At 37.4% G+C, this 20,873-nt stretch overlaps 1 protein-coding gene across 1 annotated transcript in view; it reads right to left on the bottom strand.

The window, feature by feature from the left end:
• Positions 1–20,873, bottom strand: part of OTUD4 (OTU deubiquitinase 4) — a 46,214-nt gene that overhangs the window by 5,282 nt on the left and 20,059 nt on the right. The window contains exons 8-20 of the mRNA XM_047855836.1: positions 17,916–17,973; positions 17,496–17,613; positions 17,343–17,407; positions 14,330–14,424; positions 12,982–13,082; positions 12,683–12,869; positions 8,219–8,381; positions 6,203–6,326; positions 5,849–5,904; positions 5,251–5,328; positions 3,149–3,287; positions 2,110–2,370; positions 1,093–1,133 (exon numbers count right to left, since the gene is read on the bottom strand). Coding sequence (XP_047711792.1) covers positions 1,093–1,133; positions 2,110–2,370; positions 3,149–3,287; positions 5,251–5,328; positions 5,849–5,904; positions 6,203–6,326; positions 8,219–8,381; positions 12,683–12,869; positions 12,982–13,082; positions 14,330–14,424; positions 17,343–17,407; positions 17,496–17,613; positions 17,916–17,973 — 1,486 coding nt within the window. The remainder of the gene's footprint in view (positions 1–1,092; positions 1,134–2,109; positions 2,371–3,148; positions 3,288–5,250; positions 5,329–5,848; positions 5,905–6,202; positions 6,327–8,218; positions 8,382–12,682; positions 12,870–12,981; positions 13,083–14,329; positions 14,425–17,342; positions 17,408–17,495; positions 17,614–17,915; positions 17,974–20,873) is intronic.

Below are 20,873 nucleotides of genomic sequence, written 5' to 3'. Positions count from 1 at the left end.
ATTAAGCACTTGAGCTGCCATCTTTGAATAGCTCAATGGCTGGTTGTTTAGCTTGACCTGCATTTGTATTCTGGCTCCACCACTAACTCACTGTGTGACCCCATGCCAACTAGTTAATGGGTCTGGACCTTTCTGTTCTACCAGAAAAATATTGGTATAGAAGTAGATGATCCCCAGTGTTAAGACTCCACAGGTCTAGGAGCCAGACCCAAGGGCATTCCAACCGCAAGGATTAAGTCAGAGAAGGTAATACTGAAAATAATCCGAATCCTTCCCCTGCAAAGGGCCAGCTAACCACCAAACATGAAAAAAAATGTACCAGCTAATTGGCAAATTAACCATTTAGCTAAAGCCAACATTAACTAGGTAAATATAAAACAAGGCAGTGAATACAGATGATAAAATTAAGTCTCCTTGTATGAACTCACCGGTAGATTACAGTACAGCAATTCATTTCATATTTTAATAGTCTAAAACCCACAGAAATTAATCCAAGACAGGAGCTAACACATCAGGACACAGAGTTCTCCAGCCTCTCTTTCTGAGGCAAGTTATTTCTAGGTTGACTACTTCCCAAAGGATACCTCTGCTATGCTCATGAACACACCACCTCCCATAGGAGAAGTTTTACAAGGTTTTTCCTTCTTCCTTTCAACAAATGAGGTAGATGGAAGAGTATTATCCACATAACACAAATGAAAAAAGCTAAGATACACTAAATGACTTGCCCAGAGACAGGCAGCTAAAAAGTGATGAAGCAGAATTTCAAACCCAGATCTTCCACTGAATTCCCCAATGAGGGCATTTTCACTAGGCTGCCCCAGGGATGAGGACTATTTCCTGAATATATTCACAGGGTTAAACCATTTCCAGTTAAAAAAAAAACAAAAACAAAACAAGCAAGTTCTAGAGCCTCAACCACTACCAAAAACACACAATACAGTGCTGAAAATCCTAGTTCTTAAAATAATGTGATCTAGTAAACCTTAGGTTGTTATTTACTGACAGGGTAGGAGTTAAGATTATTTAAATACTGATAATTTAGAACAGCATTAACTTAAAACCAACTTTTAAATGATAAAATGTAAATACCTTTACACCAAGATTAAAGAAGAATCGAAGAATGTTCTTATCTAAAAATAAATAACAATAATTACTAAAATCATACATTCAAAAAGGGTTTTTTTTCCCATTATCCTCAAACAATATAGCTCTGAAGACAATTTTGCCTACTCAAATTGTTTCCTCTAACCTGTAATATGAAACATAGGTAAAAACTGTAATAACCCAAATCAAGTTCTGTTACCGTAAGGTAATTCCAGGTTCAATATGCTTTGTCTGTGCTAACATCTAAGTCCTAAAATGGCTTAAATTGAGATTTTTATCTGATTAAAATTAATTTTGTGTGAAGGAAATTCAGGTGTTCAGTGTATTTGTTTCTCAACTTCTCCATGGGGTTTTAAAAATTATGAAATAAAAGTGTTGGGGGATAAGAATAAAATCAACATAAACCTAACTCATTATTAACATTAGAAAGTATTCATTCGACATTAACCAGTTATCCATAGACTCAAACATCAAACCACTAATAAAACAAAATTGTCCACAAAATCCAGGTAAAGAGCATAAAGTCACTGCATTACTCTTTCAATTTTTCTACAGATAGAAAATTCTGCAAACTAAAATTCCTTTTAAAAAAGGCAAACTTAAAAGAAATTCTTAAAAAATACATAGTTATATTCATTCCTCTCATTTTTTTCATGGAAAAATAGGAGTGGTCTCAAAACCCAGTCCAGTGATGAGAAAACTCAGTAATGCTTAGTTACCTAGTTGGTGACATTATTAAAATTTAACTCAAAATGGTTTTAGGCTGTTTTTGAAAAAAATGACATACGGGAGGGATAGTTACTAAATACACAAAAACCATATTCCAATCAAACACAAGCTGAAACAAAGTGAATGCCTCATAGCCAAATCTTTCTCTCCCTACAGTCAGCCCTTCGGGTTCCTCCTAAGTAACATAACCTCTGACCCCTATTCACATTTCCTGTTGAACCCATATCAGTATTTGATAAATAAAATCATTCTGAACTAGGAAAAGGATCTCACCTTTAGGCAGGTCCTCCCCAGTGTGACACAGTGAATAAGGTGGTGCAATGGCTCGATCTCCCTTTTCATTATAAGGAAACCCAGGGTAGAGTGGGTCCTGGTAAAGGCTCAACGTCTGAGGCAAAGGCATCAAGGGCTGGTTAACTGCCTGTATTGACACAGGAACTGGAGAGGGTGTTAAATGAGCTTGGGACACAGCAGAATCAGGTCCAGTAGTCAGAGTCTGTGTCACTGACAAAACAGGAATTTGAGCAGGGACACCTACAAAAGAGAAAAAGGAAGCACAAGCTATAAAAAGGTGAAAATATTTCTCCCTAAAATACAAGTCTACATTAAGCTAAAAGGTAAAGAATGCTGTACAACTAACATAACTGATAAAAAGAGGCGTTTAAGCAATCTTTTATTGATTATTAATTATTAACCTTTTACTTTTTATTAAGCACCTTTTATACCAACTAAGGACCCTCCGAGACACACAGGAGGAAATGAGGCCAGGAAACAAGCCTTGAGTCAATGTCCTCTAATAGTAGCTCTTACAAACATGAGCAAGACACACAGCCTGGCAAAAGGTTCAATGGCTAGGGCAGGGGGAATATCAAGTGCTGGTCAATGGGAAATGCAAACTGTGATTGTCAGTGCTGAGCAATCGAAGCAACTAGTGGGGACAACCAGCTCAAACATTTTGCTCCTGAGATCCTGAGGGTACATGTCGAATACCAAATTAAACTGGTCCTCCCATGCTAGAAGCAGGGCAAAACAGAGGATCACAAAAAGCTCTGTGAGGCTCCACACGCCTAACCCTGCTCTGAGGTCAAGCTATCAAGAATTTGAAGTCTCTGGGGTGCCTGGTTGGCTCAGTCAGCAGAGTGTGCAACTCTTGATCTTGGGGTCACTGAGTTCGAGCCCCATGTTGGAAAAAGATTACTTGAGAAAATACTTTTAATAATAATTTTAAAAGTTTAAAAATAAAGAATTTAATGTCTCTGACTTGGAAAGCTTTCGTTGGCTGGTTCAAGGAACTTTTTAATTCTTATCTAACCTGTTGGTCCAAAAGTTGTAGGTTCACTTGGCCAGGCTGGCACAGTGGCTGGTAAAGAAGGCACCGCAGGAGTTAGATGTACCTCTGGAGAAACTAGAAGGGGAGCTGGATTTGACAAAGACACGTGTTCTGCTGGCTTCTTCAAGAGAGGGGGTGGAAAAAGACAAAAGTTCATTTTGCTTAACACTAATTTTAACACCAAATGTACCCTGAGCTGCCTTTTACATAACTACAGCTTCTATATAGATTTTTCTGATCTCAGAAATGAAAAACACAGTAGATAAAATTTCCACACAAATTTAATCCTAACCAAGGATTGCCTACCAAGTCACAGAAGACACTGGCAGAGACATAAACTCTAAAGCATCTTAAATAATGCTTTTCAGGAAAGAAAGAAAAATCACTGAAATCATTTTGAAATTCATGAGTTATTTAGAACTGCTCTTCACACACAGATATACCATAAACTGTATGCTTTCTAACGAACATGAAGAATGTTAACTGAGAGGCAAGGAAGGACTAAGAACTTTATTCCTATATTAGACTGAGACCCTCCCTTCTCTAAAGTGTTAAAGATTCAGACAACTCTTTAGGAAGTTTTAAAATACTGCAGTAATTTGTAATTTCCCTTCAAAAATCTAATTTTCAAGCCAACCCAACCCACCATAAAAATAACACAAAACACCAAATATTAAGTTTATTCAAAATCAATTCACAAGTAAGGCTTCTATGTCCAAAATATGGTGATTATAAAAATAACATTCCAGGGGCGCCTGGGTGGCGCAGTCGGTTAAGCGTCCGACTTCAGCCAGGTCACGATCTCGCGGTCCGTGAGTTGGAGCCCCGCGTCGGGCTCTGGGCTGATGGCTCGGAGCCTGGAGCCTGTTTCCGATTCTGTGTCTCCCTCTCTCTCTGACCCTCCCCCGTTCATGCTCTGTCTCTCTCTGTCCCAAAAATAAATAAACGTTGAAAAAAAAAAAAATAACATTCCAGGTGGCACCTGGGAGGCTCACTTAAACAAACACCCGACTCCTGAATTCAGCTCAGGTCATGATCTCACAGTTAGTGGGTTCAAGTCCTGTGCTGCACTCTGTGCGGACAGCTCAGAGCCTGGGGCCTACTTCAGATTCTGTGTCTCCCTCTCTCTCTCTGACCCCTGCCCCTATGCTCTGTCTCTAAAAAAATAAATGTTAAAAAAAATTTTTTTTAATAAATAACATTCTACAGAGGAATGTCTGGCTGGCTCAATCAGTAGAGTATGTAGCTCTTCAGGTTGTGAGTTCAAGCCCCACACTGTGTGCAGAGATCACTTCAAAATAAAATCTTTAAAGGGGCACATAGGTGGCTCAGTCCCATAAGTGCCTGACTGATTTCAGCCCAGGTCATGATCTCACTGTCATGAGATCTGAACCCCACCTCAGACTCTGCACGGACAGCAAGCAGCCTGCTTGGGATTCTCGGTTTCTCTCTCAAAAAAAAAAAAAAAGTCCACAGAAACAGAACATTCTAGACTAAGCAACAAAAGAATTACAGATGAATCATAACTGTACCCAAATTATGACGCCAGAGTAAATCCTCCCACTTTGTTTATTATTTATTTAAGAGAGAGAGAGAAATAGAGAGGGAGAGAGGGAGAATGGGGGAGAGGGGCAAGAGAAAGAGAGAATGCTAAGCAGGCTCCAAACTAACAGAGGGGCCCTGATGCTGGGCTTGATCCCACTAACCATGAGATCATGACCTGAGCTAAATAAATTCAAGAGTCATATCCTCAAACAACTAAGCCATCCAGGCACCCCTGGGTTTCTTTCTTCTTTGTATGATCATTTAAAAACAGGGGCACCTGGGTGGCTCAGTCGGTTAAGTGTCCAACTCTTGATTTTGGCTCAGATCAGGATCCCAGGGTTGTGGGATCGAGCCCCATGGTCATGGGATTGAGTCCCACATTGGACTCTGCACTGACAGCATACAGCCTGCTTGGGGTTCTCTCTCTCCCTCTCTCTGCCCCTCCCCCACTTGCTCTTTCTCTCTCAAATAAACATTAAAAAAAGAAGAAAAACCTCACAGAATGAAGCATTCAATGTCAAATTCAACAATGTACTTACTTGCTCTGCAGGTGGGCATTCTAATTTCTTTGACTTTGATGGTGATGAAACTCTTGTACATTTCTCATCACTAACATTCTTTAGAAGCAAAACAAAAGCGAAACTTTATGTCAAAAACCCAAATTCTATGATAATCATGGTTGTCTCTACAGTTCACCCTACCTGCACCTGACTGAACCCTCTCACGACTAAGTATTTTTTCAATTATACCTGGTCTTAAACAGGTAGATAACTTGGCCTGCACATTTTTGATCCTATCAAACTATTAGACAGTTTTTACTGGGAACGTGATTTCAAAAATCTCTAAAAATCTCAATCTATATACAGTAATGGAAAGTAAAGCTACTCTCCACCAATTCAGATAGGTGATCATCATGTAGCCTTGAAGAAATCGTTATAATTTGTGAGTGAATTCTCCTCAAGCACTATCATCTTTTCCCAATTTTTTTCCTCTGCTTTTCTACTTCTGTAACACTTAGTTATGAAATGATGAAATCACCTCCAGCTTCTCCTTTTACTTCTTCCTGCTATACTACCCACGATGTTTAAGAAGGAAAAGAGAGAAAGAAAAGATGCAATTAGTATTTAAAACATTTACCTCCAATGTGCTTGGCTCAGGTTTTTTATCCAAGTGCGAATGTCCATGGACAGAGTCTATAACAGACCAAGATAAAAAAGAAAACAGTATCAACCACTAGACAGGTCTGGTCTGAGGACAGAATAAAATATGAAGACAGAGCCTAAAGGACTACCTGAACTGTGTTTAGTCAGTGAAAAATGCAGTTTTCAGAATAACATTTAACATGCTTTAGCTTGAGTCAATGTGTCTCTGCAATAGTGAGATACATGACATTATACTGTTTAATGATTTAAAAAGGGTTCTTTCCCAATGTATGACTTTAAGCCAGGCACAGAGCTCTAGCATCTGCTTTCAAATGATGAAATAACATACCTTTATCTTTCCGTTCTTCGGTATCCATTCTCCGCCTGCTTCCTTTTCTATCACTTACATGTGATGATTTTCTCTGGACACATGGGTTGCTACTCTGAGAAGCTGACTGACTGACTGATGAGCTCTTAAAATGAACAAAAACCCAACACTTTGTTTTAAAGATTTACTCACAAATATATGAACAAAAGTCTTGTAATTAATCTTAACTTCATAGAGCTGATCAGAAATCTCAATATTCATAGCCCTATGTCTTTATACTTCCAAAACTACAAAAAAATAGGACACAGGTTCATGTTTAATTAATACAGCAACAGCCTTACTAATAAACCACAAATATCAGGCAATCAGACCATCGGCCTAAATTAGGAGTGAAACCCCCCTTCAGGAAATCACCCTTACCAAACCTTCACCTTGCAACCTACACTTACATTCTTTGCACCAAGAACAGCACTCCTCATACCAACCTTCAAAAGCAGCTATTGTAGGGCCACAGTCCTTTGTGAGGGAAAGGAAAAATACCCAAGTGCAAATTAGCAGATACAGTACACTAGGATTCTTACCACTGAAAATGCTGACCATCAGCAAATTACTTAAGCTCTGCATGCGAGCCAACCTTCTAACTGGTGAAACAAAGGGACTGGAGTAAGTCAGGTTTCCAAGCTAACCTATCACTGAAGTCCTTTCTTCCTCTAGCTCTTTGTGAATAAATGTTGCACACAGCTAAGAATAGGATCTCAGCCCTCTGTGGCAGGAGTTTTCTAGAAGACAAACCTGAGTCACTATCAAATCCAAGACAGGTCAACAGGTCTTAAAATGGTGAGTATGACAACCCATTTTAATAACCAAAAAATTTCAATTTATTCCATCGCATTTACAGTAGTTGTATTTTTATCATCCACTAACAACAACAGCAACAACAAAAAAAAAAAAAAAAAAAAAGAAAAGAAAAAGCTAGGAGTACAAGCTTAAATGATTTGTACTTTTTTTATTATCTAAATGTTATGTTATGGGAAAATAACATCTATCACATTGGAGACAAATATACTTAGATATAGACCACGCCTAATGCACAACAGATTTGGGCACATCTTCCAATAACTAAGTTCCAACCCCTGTGCCAGACTGAACTGCTATTCCAGATTAATGGTTTTCAACTGAGCATCTGATACTTCTAAAGGATTCCACAGAGGTCAGAGGACAGAGAATGGAGTGTATGATGCTTTAATATTTTATACTGCTATAGCTGGTAGCCTCCTGTAACATTCTATTTCATTTGTTTAATCCATTGTTAAGAAAAAAGTGCCCAACCACCATTCTGAATCACACAGCACTTGGTACTACTTACCAATATTTAAAAGACCACAGGCACAGGGATACCACTACTTCCAAACTGAATTGGTTACCTTTCTCTCTATGCTGCCAATGAACCCTCCTCACAGAGCATTTTACTTCACTCTCTAGGAGAACTATTTTTCCTTCTGACTCCCCCAAAAGAATGAAGAAACCCAAGGGTAAGAGAACATTTCTTTCATCAGAGGGGTATTCATCATAGCCCAGCATCTGACACACAGAGCAAGGGCAAAGCCACAGGGTTACATATAGCAGCACCTCCCAACAGCCAACACTCTGACAACTCTTCTTGGATATATTAGGTCCTGGTGTATTTAGTAAAGGACACTGAAGAGTTTCCTGATTTTATAGATGTATCTTTTTTACTGAATGTGAACATCTATTGCATAACTAACAGAATAAATATATTCTGTTTTGGTTCAGGAGAAAATACTAAACTAGAAGTGAGCTAACCAATTTACTTGCATCAACTCTGCCAACAACTAGTAATATCTTCAGACCTCATCTTCTTCATGAATAATGTAAAAAGGAAGGGCAACTAAATGATCTTTAAGGTACCTTTCAGTTTAAAAATAACTAGTCTACCATTAGAAACTATGGTTTCATATAAAAACTATATTAAGGACAGACTTCTAAACAACTTTTAAAATCTCTTTTTATACATACGGAAAGGGCTGGGAAAGCCTGTTCATCTCTGTTCTGAATCTCGTACAGTAAACGAGATTCTTCTATAGCTTGCTTCTCTCTGCGCTCTTCTGGGGAGAGGCCAAAATAGTTAGATTCTCGACTCGTGTGATCAAAATCCTCAGCTCTCTCACGATCAGGTTTTCTGTCAAATAAAACATTGTCATGAAAAAAAAAAAAAAGACAAAATGTTTGAGTACCTAAAACAAAATAACCTTTTTTGCAATACAGTATTTGACTAACTTAGCTACACTACGATATTACAGAACTTTTGATGGCCTAATAAATGTTCAGTAAATGGAAATTCCTGTAGCTCACGCTACATGACAGTCAAGAAGACTAACAACAGGGGAAAAAAAAGAAAAATATAACTCACTTCTAAATGATACAGAAATAATTGATTTTTCTCTTTTCATCAGGGCAGAAATTTAAACACTTATATACACTCTTTATGCCATATTCCAATACTTTCATAGAATTTACTTTTAAAAGAAAGAGAAAGTTATTAGTTTAAAACTCAAGAGCACTCTCATTTTCTGTACTAAGGGAAACATTCAAAGCAGACACCAGGACCATCCTCCCGCTTTTTGGATGATACTGAAGAGAAATAGAAAGCTGAAAAGAATAAAAATTAAAATACACCCAACTAGATACTAACTGCAAATAAGACTACCATCACCTCATTTGGAAGTCTGGTCCAAGAAGGATGACAAAAAATACACAAGTAGTTGAATAGCCTATAACATAACTCTAATGTGTTTATATGGCTTTTAACTATTATAAGCAGTATGAATACTATTTCTACCATGTCAAATAGTTCCACAATAGTGGAAAATGAAAATCCAAAACCTACAGGAAAAACACACTGTCACAATACAAAAACATATAACTTCCTTTAAAGAGTGAGGACACAATGATACCATCTCATTTTTTTTTATGTCCAAAATTACGAACAGCCTTTTCATGTCTTCGGATAGTCCCACTTAAAATCACACCCTAATTCCAATAGGGCAGATGTCAATCCCAATTGGGAGGCAGAGGAGCAAATGTGGACCTTCATAATCTTAGTTAAACCAGTCTTTCTCATATCCCAGAGAGGATTCGGCACATGCTACACATCTCTGGAAAGCTAACACTACCCTTATTACACTGTGTCCCATCACCCAAAACTGTCCATCTCACCCTCACCCACCACACAGCAAAAATCAAATCCTTCCTATTTGCATTTTGCTAAAGAAGAGATATCCGGCAATGACATTATTCCTTTTCAGCACTTGCACAATGAAAGCATCCATGTCAATCCTAGGTTTCTATTATATTATCTCCAAAGGGAGAGACCAATATCAATAAGAAATGAAAAAGTGAGGTCTCACATCCAACATTACAATTATAACTTCTTTTATTCTATAAAAGAATTCAAAACGAATGTGTTAAATATAAGAAAGTCAAGATAAACCAATGGGCTTAAATCAATTGGACTATTAGTTATAAAATTCCATACTTTAGATTTTTTAATTATACAGAATTATCATTATTATTATTATCGAGTATTCAATCATAAGCAGTCTCTACATTTGTGTTAGTATACTAGTAAAATTCACCCTCACAACCACACTGGAGAAGGTATACTAACTGCAAATACAACAGGCTCCTGTCATCAGTCAAATGTTAAAAATTCTTTGAAACTTTATATCTATAAATCACCCACTGCCTTCTCCTGTGAAGTGTTATAATATACAGCTAACACATTAAAAAAAAAAAAAAAAGATCCTAGTAAGACAAAGACATTTCACAATTGGTTATTCTACCAATTCCTAAGAGACTGGATACAACACGAGAAAACACACCGGACATAAATTCAATCTGTAGTAAATAAAATCATACAATTAGTTATTTAGTAGTGTATGCATATTTTCTTTAATATTTAAAACACTAAAGAGTATCTGTGTTCAAGGAGAAAAAAATGATCCTTCTCAAGTCTACTAAAAAAGTGAGAATTTTATTAAAGGAAAATCTCAATTCTGCCTATGACATTCCTATAGTTACTTCATATTTTTAGGTTTCCAAAGTTAATATTTAAAATAAGTCCTCTTAAACACTTTGCCTGCTTTGAATAAGAAGCTATTGGATGTTAATGGAGTCTAATGTCCAAACAACAAACTTCAGCCACAACTACTTGATTAATGGCTCCAATTCTGTCTGTGGGGAGCAATAACCCACGAGGAGCCCTGAATGTCCTGACACATTATTGCTGGGTTTGCCAAGAATTCAAGGCCCTGACTACTCCTTGCCGAGGGCAATTCTCAGGACTATGTGTGTATGACTAACCTTAAGGGATGAAGTAATATCTTCAAGGATTTTTTTTAAATGAGTTTTTTATTCTTTGTTAACACTTATTTATTTTGACAGAGAGCACACGCATGCAGGCACGGCCGCGGCAGAAAGAGAGAGAATCCCAAGCAGGCTTCGCACTGACAGCTGGATGCAGGGCTCGATCTCATGACCATGAGGATCATGACCTGAGCACACCTGAGCCAAAATCAAAAGTCAGACACCTAACCAACTGAGCCACCCAGGCACCCCTCTTCTGAATGATTTTTAATCATTTGTTCTCATTAGAACTTTTGGAAAGTTGATTATGAATATATCCCTACTTTTTACAAATACATAAAGTATCCCTGCAGGGATACACAAGAATCTGCTAACACAGGATGGCCTCTGCAGAAGGAAACTAGATCACTGGGAAAATAGGAATAGGAAGAATTATCAAATAAATAAACTTTTGAATGTTTTGGACTTTGAACAATATAATTTCCTACCCCTAATAGTTTGTTAAACTAAAAAGAAAAATGTTAGAGACTTGAAGTAGTGGTGTTTATGATTAAACTGTGCTTTTGTAATTCAAATCCTAAACCTTGGTACCTGTGCATATGACTTTACTTAAAAATAGAGTCATTGAAGAAGTAATCAAGTTAAGATGAGGTCATACTAGGGTAGGGTGGGCCCTAAATGCAAAATGACTGGTATCCTTATTAGAAGAGAGACAGACACAGAGGGAGAACTGCATGTGATGATAAAGGCAGAAGAGTGATGCATCCATAAACCAGGGAACACCAAGGACTGTAGGCAACACCACAGAGAGGAACATGAAAGAGATCCCCTCCCCCCACCCCCACAGCCTTCAGAAAGAACATACACCTACTGACAACTTGATTTCAGACTTCTAGCCTCCAAGACTGAAAATAAACTTCTGTTGTTGGGACACCTGGGTGGCTCAGTGAGTTGGGCATCTGACTATGGCTCAGCTGCACAGTTCGTGAGTTCAAGCCCCACATGGGGCTCTGTGTGTACAGCAAGGAGCCTGCTTGGGATTCTGTCTCCCTCTCTGCCTCTTCCCCAGTCCCTCCCTCTCTCTCTCAAAAATAAACATTTAAAAAAAAAATTATGATACTTAAAGCCACCCAGTTTGTGGTACCTTGCTATAATAGCCCCAGAAAACTAGAAGTGTATTTGTAATGTCAGCCTAGGAACCTACAACTGTCTAGAAGATGTTACATAAGCTATCTTTAATGACAAAAAGTTCAGTATATTCCCAAGAAAGGGGAATGCCCAAAAGCTAAAAATAAAGGAACTTCAAACCAGAGCTAGATACATAAGCTGATGCTCTAACTGTTCAGGCAACTGGGGATAGGAGGCTTGGAATGGGTAAGGCATTGGTCACAGCAACCTAGGAGGGCTCCAGCATCCACAAGACACACGGCCACGTTTGCATGAAAAGGACAGCCTCAACTTAAGACACATCCTCTCAAAGTTCCTCCAAAGGGCTATAAACTACTCCACAAAAAGGCAGATTAGGGAAAAAATAAAATCCACTGCACAGGAAAATTATGATCCTGAAGTTCATCTGTCTCCGGATATTCAGTCAGATTGCTAATATTCATGATTACATTTACTTACAAAACTTGTAGCCCCATTCAATATGAGACACATTACCACAAACAACCCAACCTTATCAGAACTAAACCAACCATTTTGGTTAAGTTCCTACATAAAGTGTATATAAAGGGAACATCCCCACCCAAGGAATAGGAATACAATTTGAAATTCAACATTTAACATATTACAAGCTACCAGAAAACAACTAAGTGCAAGAGTAAGATTTGGCTACAATAAGGTCTCCCAAGTCATTTGAAAAAAGTTATTCAAAAATAAAGATGCCTTACCTTCAAATTACTTAGACTTATCTGAAGAGAATTAGGTAATTCTAATAAATTAGAATAAAAATCTAAAAGAACTAAAATCTTCACATGGTATTTTATCAACAATACTTTTAATATACTATAGACAAGTAAATGAACAAAAAGTTGCAAATGTTTAAACTCACGTAATTTAGCACATAAAAGAAATGCCTCTCAATTTATATTTCTCTTGCATTCAGGAGGTTACCTTATGATCTGTGAGGGTGTCCTATTAAGATTTTTGTGCTCATTGGAGGGTTTCTGAGACTGTGCCCCTGCAGAATGACTAGAGAATGCATGTGGTCTTATTCCTGAAGGATGCTGGAGTCGAGGAGGTAGTGCTGATGGAGCTTTTATTGGCTTGCTTTGATTCTTTGGCCCTCTGTAATCCATGTCTGTGACAAGAAGCCAAAAATACCTCATCATTTTCCTATAATAATAATTTTTAAAAAGCCCAAGTACCATCACCCCTCCTCCAAAGAAAGATTAATTGGACATAATCCTAACCAGAGTGGAAATTCTGTCCAGAAGTAGGTTTTCTCATCTTCTTCCCTGATACGGTGTTCCAGCTTTCTGAAGGAGGTGGTTTGAGGTTCTTCGGGGAGTGTCTTCAAAAGAAAGAAAAAGACTTATTATTTTCTTTTAATGTTTATTTACTTTGAGAGCAAGAGAGAGAGAGTTGCACGCACATAGAGGAAGGGAAAGAGAGAATCCCAAGCAGGCTCTGCGCTTCAGCACAAACCCAACACAGGCTTAATCTCATGAATCATGAGATCATGACCTGAGCCAAAATCAAGGAGTTGAATGCTTAATCAAGTGAGCCACCCGGGAGCTCCAGAAAGACTTATAACAACAAAATATTCCTAGAAAGAAGATCAATTTTTAAGTATTCTGCATAAATATTTTCAATTTATGGAAGAATTTAGTTTTATAGTTTCTTAGATTAAAAATTAACGTACAAAGCATTTAGCAATCCTAATATCTAGTCAACTAAGATGACATAAATCAAAAGCATATTTTCCAACCTAAAAAACTAAAGACTAAAAAGCTTTAATCACAATCTAAGCAAAATATCAGATTAAAAAGGAATGATTGTTTATTCTGTTAGATGTGATGACAGTGCTATAGTTAAGGTAGGGAGGAAGGAGTCTTTACTATGTGAGAGAAACACATAAGCATGTTAAGTGTTTATAAGAAATGGTGTGGTGACGGGGATTTGCTTTAAAATATTCCATCCCATTCTCACTTTTAAAAAGGGGGCGGTTAGGGAGAACAGATCAGAAAAGATTACCAAATGCTGTCAGTTGCCGAAACAGGGTGATGCTTACACTGGGGTTCACTGTACTGTCTTTACATTTGTGTATTTGAAATTTTCCATAGTAAAGTTTAGGTGTGATTTATTACCCTTTTTTCCAATAAAGACAGCGGCAACTGAAACAAAAGGTGCTGTGAAGTGAGACTGTGGCAGCAAGTCAGCCACAGTATTTCACTACTCCATATGACATTTACTGAAAACTAACTACATGCAATGCAGTGTTAAACGAAAATTAGAAATGAACATTGGCCCCTGTCCTCCAATGCTCCCCACTTTACAGTTACAATTTATAGCCAATTTCCCAAACTGCCTTTGTGACAAATGGCACATTTGAAACTGTAAGCAAAACAAGTTTTTAAAATGTTAACACACAAAATTTAAACTCAAACTGCTGTTTCATAAGATCTAAACAAATCCATTTCCTACAAAGAGGCAGTATTTTTGACTGTATTTATAAACACACAGGGCCATTTAGAATTCCTCATGACTTAAGCTAAATGGAAGAGACCGTAAATGTCTTAGTTGAAGAGTAGTACATACTTCTTTCCAAGTTCTTCGACCAAAACTGGCCCATTCTCAGAGTGAACCCCTTGAAAGTCTGCATTAGAAAATTTTCCATTGTGATCCAACCTAACCTGTTGAACAATTCCAGAAAGAAGAAATCAGTCACCTGCTTCCTTTGCGTTAATGATCACCTTTTAAATTTTTATCATTTTCAATTAGAGAGATGACGACTATACACTGTTAAAAACAAAAACAAGTTCAAAAGGGTACACCATAAATAATATTCCTCTGACCTCCCCGGCCTCTGCAGCTCTAGCTAAAATAAAGACTTTTCTTTGTTTACACTTCCAAAATTTTATGAACTGTTTTTGCAAGTAATTCAGGGAGAAGCAAGAGCACAATCAAGGCTCCAAACAAGAGGCAGGCAGCATGTCCTGGTTCTGAACAAAGGACTATAGCACTGCACACACCAGGATTCTAGGCCCATCTTTTTTATACTTACCAGCAATATGACCTTTGGCAAGATACTTATGCTTCAGTGTCCTCCCATGCAAAATGGAGCTAATAATAGTACCTACATCACTCATGGAGATGGAATGAGGCACATAGGATATACAGAATGGACACTAACTGCAACTTTGCACACAGCAACCACTCTATGAATGAGAGCAACTATTATTTTAATTACTACTGTCTTCTTACTTTTCCAATATTGACAATGTATAACTGAGACCTTTTTGCCCTCTAAAAATAGATCCATCCCATGTTATCTAATATACAACTGTATTACCCAATAGCAATCTGTGACCAGAGAAAGCCTTTCAGTTTCCTCCTATAGTCAAATGACACTCAATGAACAGGGCTGATCACTGCACTAAAGCCCAATGTACAGCAGCTTCAACTTAACCTCCTTTTTTTTTTTTTTAACTAGATCAAAATCCTAAAGCTGAGGTTTCATTATTCATTAAGCACAAAAGGACCCTTTGCCTTCCTCTCGTCAAGAGTCTAACAATAAAACATATCTTTCTGAAGTTAATTTGTACCAAAAACTTAAACTACATCTTATATGCTTGAGTATAAATGCACCTTTGAGTCATAGCAAAACTATCAGTTTCCAAACAGATTTCAATTAAATTTTACCTGAAATAGTCTAGTAGATATAGAAACAAAATACTCTAAAAAAAAAAAGCAAGTATCTGCTTAGCATCTACTTTACAAACAGCATGTATTTTACTAAAACCAACTGCAACCTCAAAGGAAATATGCATGATTTAAAACAACGAGTAACAGTTTTAGTGATGCAGCATAAGATAAGCATTCTTCTCTGTTAAGGAGGAGTGAGAAGGGAAGGAGGAGCCCTAAGCCCTAGATTTACTCTTTTGGTTTTTTCCAAATCACTGTAACAAAAAATTCCACAATTCTGTTCTGTGATTATACCACATTTCTGACAACTCCGTAAGGAAGAACCTAAATGAATCATATCTTTTTCTTCCACTTTCAAATACTTCAGAATCAGAACACTTTTACAACTTCTTAAGATAGATGGTCTTTGATGCTGGTAATCCTGGTCAACTGGCTTTTTACAAACTACTTTACCACACAGGTGAATGTTACCTCTACAAGGAAAAATGTTTGTCAATGGCTATTTTAAAGTAGTTTGTAAAAGGCAACACTTTTCAATGAAAACCATATTTTTACGAACATTATCTTCAAATAGTATTTGGTTATTTCTATCACCAAATAGTATATACGTTATTTCTGTCTTGGAATTAGTATTTTTTCATAAACAAAAACAGTAAAGGAACCTTGGAAATTACCCAGAGTTTCTCCAGCCTTGGCATTACTGACACTAGACTGGACAAGCGTTTGTTGGGGGCTTGGGGGGATGACCTGTGCACTGTAGGATGTTTGGCAGTATCCCTGGCCTCTACCCAGTAGATGTCAGTAGCACCTCCCCAGTTGTGGGACTACAAAAATTGTCTTCGAACATTATCAAATGCACAGTGAGGATTGCAAAATCACTCTAAGTTAAGAACTGATATAATCCAAATTTCCCCTTTTCCAATCTGCTACTTAAATCCAGAGCAATAGTTTATTCAAAGTAAATGGCATGTTTTCACTCATATGTGGATCTTGAGAAACTTAACAGAAGACCATGGGGGAAAAGAAGGGGCGGGGGGGGAGTTACAGAGGGAGGGAAGCAAACCATAAGAGACTCTTAAATACACAGAACAAACTGAGGGTTAATGGGGGGGTAGGGGAGAGGGGAAAGTGGGTGATGGGCACTGAGGAGGGCACTTGCTGGGATGAGCACTGGGTATTGTATGGAAGTCAATTTGACAATAAATTATATTTAAAAAAAAAAGTCAATGCCAAAACTTCCTTACTATTCACTCTTTTCTCAGTCTAACATAAAACCATTATGTATCTATCAAAATCTTCCCAGATGACTTCCATAAAACTGACCTGTAATGTCAAGTTCAAATCAATTTTGGTAATTTGCCAACTGTAATGAAACTATCTAAAATCTAAAGTGCTATTGCTGCTTCTTTGAAACAAGTAATATCAAAGACTGACATTGTTCTTAAAGATCATGTGATGGGGCGCCTGGGTGGCGCAGTCGGTTAAGCGTCCGACTTCAGCCAGGTCACGATCTCGCGGTCCGTGAGTTCGAGCCCCGCGTCGGGCTCTGGGTTGATGGCTCAGAGCCTGGAGCCTGTTTCCGATTCTGTGACTCCCTCTCTCTCTGCCCCTCCCCCGTTCATGCTCTGTCTCTCTCTGTCCCAAAAATAAATAAACGTTGAAAAAAAAAATTTAAAAAAAAAAAAAGATCATGTGATGGGACACCATCGACATACACACAATTTTTATAACGTATTCTAATGGATCAAAAAGCTAAATATTTACAACTATTAAAATGTGTATGTGATAAAATATCTTCTAAAATCTCCAATTAACAACACATCAAACTTGAGCTGTTTTCTTAGATCCTATTAGAATAAAATAAGATTTCAAGTAAAATCTTTTCTTCCTCTATATAATCACTTACTTGGCATTTATCTCCAACTTCATACTGTAAGCCAGCAGCAATGGAATAATCACGTTTTTGTTGAGCTGTAAACAATATGAGAATATCAAGTTGACTTATTTTCAAATGCCACAAAGCAAATTTATGTAAAATACACAGATTTTTTTAACTCACCTTGCTTAGACTTCAGCCAAATTTCATATTCCACATTTCTATAGACTGCTGGATTAAGTGACTTAAGAACCTTTCTTGACAAAGGAAGGCTAGGAGAGTTCCCATTGTTTTTCGGGTGCTAAACAAAGTGAGGAAGTCCAATCAACACAGAAATGCTTTTAAAGCACTTTTGAGATACGTACAAGAGTAAAATCAAATAAAGAAGAAAACTTACAAAATTAGGAAGCCTTATTACACTTTGTCAACTTCAATTTAAATTTAAAAAGATTTTTAATTAAAAAATAAAAAATAAACTAGGAAGCCACCAAAATTTTTCTCACAGTCAGATGATCCTGACTCCACTGAAAATGTTAAAAAAAAATTAAGACTAAATTCATGTACTTATATGAAAGAACTAGTTAAAACCATTAAGAAAAATACCTGATCACTTGACAAAGGTTTAACTCCATTCACATCATTAGCGGTGGTAGTTTTACTCCTACAAAGAAAGAAATATAACCTTAATTAAAAGTACAAAAGTATGTTTATGCAATTAACATATCCTAACCTCATATAAACATCTTCAAAGTCACAGTTATGTTCCAAAAAGTTAAAGCTATATTCCAGTGAGCTCCTAAAAAGTCTCAGTATAAAGGTGTATTTATACACATACATACATATGTGTGTATGCATATAAGATATAAGTCAAAAAGTTTTTTATCAGTAATTCTTTTTTTTAAATATTTATTTTTGAGAGAGAGACAGAGACAGCACACAAGTGAGCAGGGGACAGGCAGGGAGACAAAATCTGAAACAGGATGTAAGCTCTGAGCTGTCAGCACAGAACCCTACGTGCCCATGCGAACTATGAGATTATGACCTGAGGCCAAAGTCAGATGCTTAACCAACTGAGTCACCACGGTGCTCCTCATAAGTCTTATTGTATGGCTCAATCAAAAAAACAGAAACAAACAAAAAACTGTTAAATTTAGGTGCATAGAAAAGTTCAGTTTATAAAACATTCAATGTAAAAATGTCCTTTTAATATACAGATGAGGCTCCATTAAACAAAATACTCCACAGCAATCTAATGAGAGCAGACACAAACTAAATTTAGTAATCAGTGTGTTAAATGCTGATAAATGCTATCTATGGGGTGGGGTGGGGGCCAGGTAGCAGAAGTGATAGTTTTGACACAGGCTCAAATAATAAAAATTAAATAAAAATAATAAAAAATGACTTGCTGAGATGCCTTTTTGAATAAAGAATTAAAGGTGATTAGACAGCAAATCATATGGCTATTTAGTATTCCAAGCAGTATTCCAAGCTGTTTCAGGAGAACAGCAAGTGGAAAGACCCTAAGGTGGCCAAGAGACTGGCAAAGCTGGAATATAGTGATGGCAGGTCAAACGGGAGATGAGACGAGAAACTACTTACAGTCTTCTGTCCTACATTTCCTCCTTAGTAAATCAATCTCTAGTCTTCAGAACAATCTCCAAATGTATGCCCTCAGCAATATTTAAGAGACCCCAAGCATCTTCAGTCTAAACTAAAAAAAAAATCACCAACAATTTCCACTACTTCAGGACTAACCAATTCGAATGTGAAAAGAATCCAGGCACAAGAGTACAGTGACATCCTTGGTCTTTCCTCCTTATTACCAAACTATGCCAATCCAATCTATGCCACAATTATGTGGCATTCTTCTTTAATTGAAGCCTTGTCCTCCTTAAGTCAGACATAATACAAATAAAAAAGTATTAGCAATGCAACAAAAAGTTAATTTAAAAAAGGCTTCCATGTTCCAAGGGCTACATTAGCACAGTATAAAAACATTGTGCATTACAATAATCACACCTTTTCTTGTAAACTCCAACATACTACCTTTAACTTCATACTTCATCTAATTCATCTGCCATATCAGACCCAACTGTTGCTAAAACTATTAGCAGCAACCAAAGGGCATGTGCCCAAGTCCCTAAGTCCCCCCACACCAACCACAAACAATAAGTTGTAACAGGCTAGTCATTCTCTCCCTCAACTTCCCCTATGTTCAATGGCACATCCTAATCAGACAGCTGTCACGTTAAATGACAGAGCAGAACTTCCATCTGTTCAAGTTAATTAGCCTATTCTAAAATTAAATTTACCATAGCAGACACAGATTCTAACATCATTTCCCTCTTACAAAGAAATGGTAGTCAATCAAGTTTTCCGACAAGAATCAGAAAAACATAATTCAACAAATGCCTGGAATTTCAGATAAAAGGGGATATATTTTAAGGGGTGCCTGGGTGGCTCAGTCGGTTAAGCATCGACTCTTTAATTTCGGCGCAGGTCATGATCTCAGGATTTGTGAGATCAAGCCCCGTATCAGGCTCTGCACTGACAGCATGGAGCCTGCTCGAGATTTTCTCTCTCCCTCTCTCTCTGCCCCTCCCCTGCTCATGCACACACTCACTCTCTCTCAAATAAAAGTAAAAGAAAAAAAAAGATACATAGATTTAATGAAGAATTAGATATCCTAAGTCATAATTTCATTTATTTCTCTAGTTTTACAGTATATAACACCAAATAGGATTTTTTTTTTTTTAACATTTATTTATTCTTGAGAGAGAGAGAGTGAGCATGAGCAAGGGAGGGGCAGAGAGAGCCAAAGCAGGTTCTAGGCTGTGAGCACAAAGCCCAATATGGGGCCCAAACTCATGAACCATGAGATCATGACCTGAGCCAAAATCAAGAGTCAGCCACTTAACCGACTGAGCCACCCAGGCACTCCCCCGGCACGGCCTATTTTTTCTCTTTTTCAAGTAGGATACCTTCATACTCTCGCATACTAGGAATAATATATTTTTAGCTCTACTAGGAATTGAATACAATAGGTTCTTATAAAATACACAGTAAATGTCTTAATATTGTCGATAAAAACTAATGAATGTTGAACACGGTACCTAGCAATTATGCTATACACTTTACACATTATTTCATTTAATTCTTACAAATTCCCTCCTTCAAGGAAATACTAATATATCCTAATTTTATAGCTATAGAATTAAGACCTGCTAGTGAATTTAAGTAACTTGCCCGAGGTATAGTTAGTTGGCAGGAAGCCAGGACTGAAACCAGGTTTGGCTGTCCACAGACCCAAGCTTTTAATCACTACCCTAACATATCCCATCATCCTGCATGGAAAAAAAAACACCTCAGAGACTCCAAGTTAAAAGATGCTTGTTTACCCCTCTTTCTCTCTCCTCCCCCTCTCATGCTCTCTCTCTCTTAAAAATAAATAAACGTTAAAAAAAAAATTTCTCTTAATAAAAAAAAAAAGGGGGGGGGGCACTGGGTGGCTCAGTGGGTTAAGCATTCAACTCCGGTTCAAGTCATGATCTCGTGGTCCCT

The sequence above is a fragment of the Prionailurus viverrinus genome, chromosome B1, assembly GCF_022837055.1.
Source record: "Prionailurus viverrinus isolate Anna chromosome B1, UM_Priviv_1.0, whole genome shotgun sequence".
Classification (NCBI taxonomy): Eukaryota; Metazoa; Chordata; class Mammalia; order Carnivora; family Felidae; genus Prionailurus; species Prionailurus viverrinus.
Note: the sequence above shows the minus strand (reverse complement) of the source record. Positions and strands in the feature narration are given on the sequence as shown.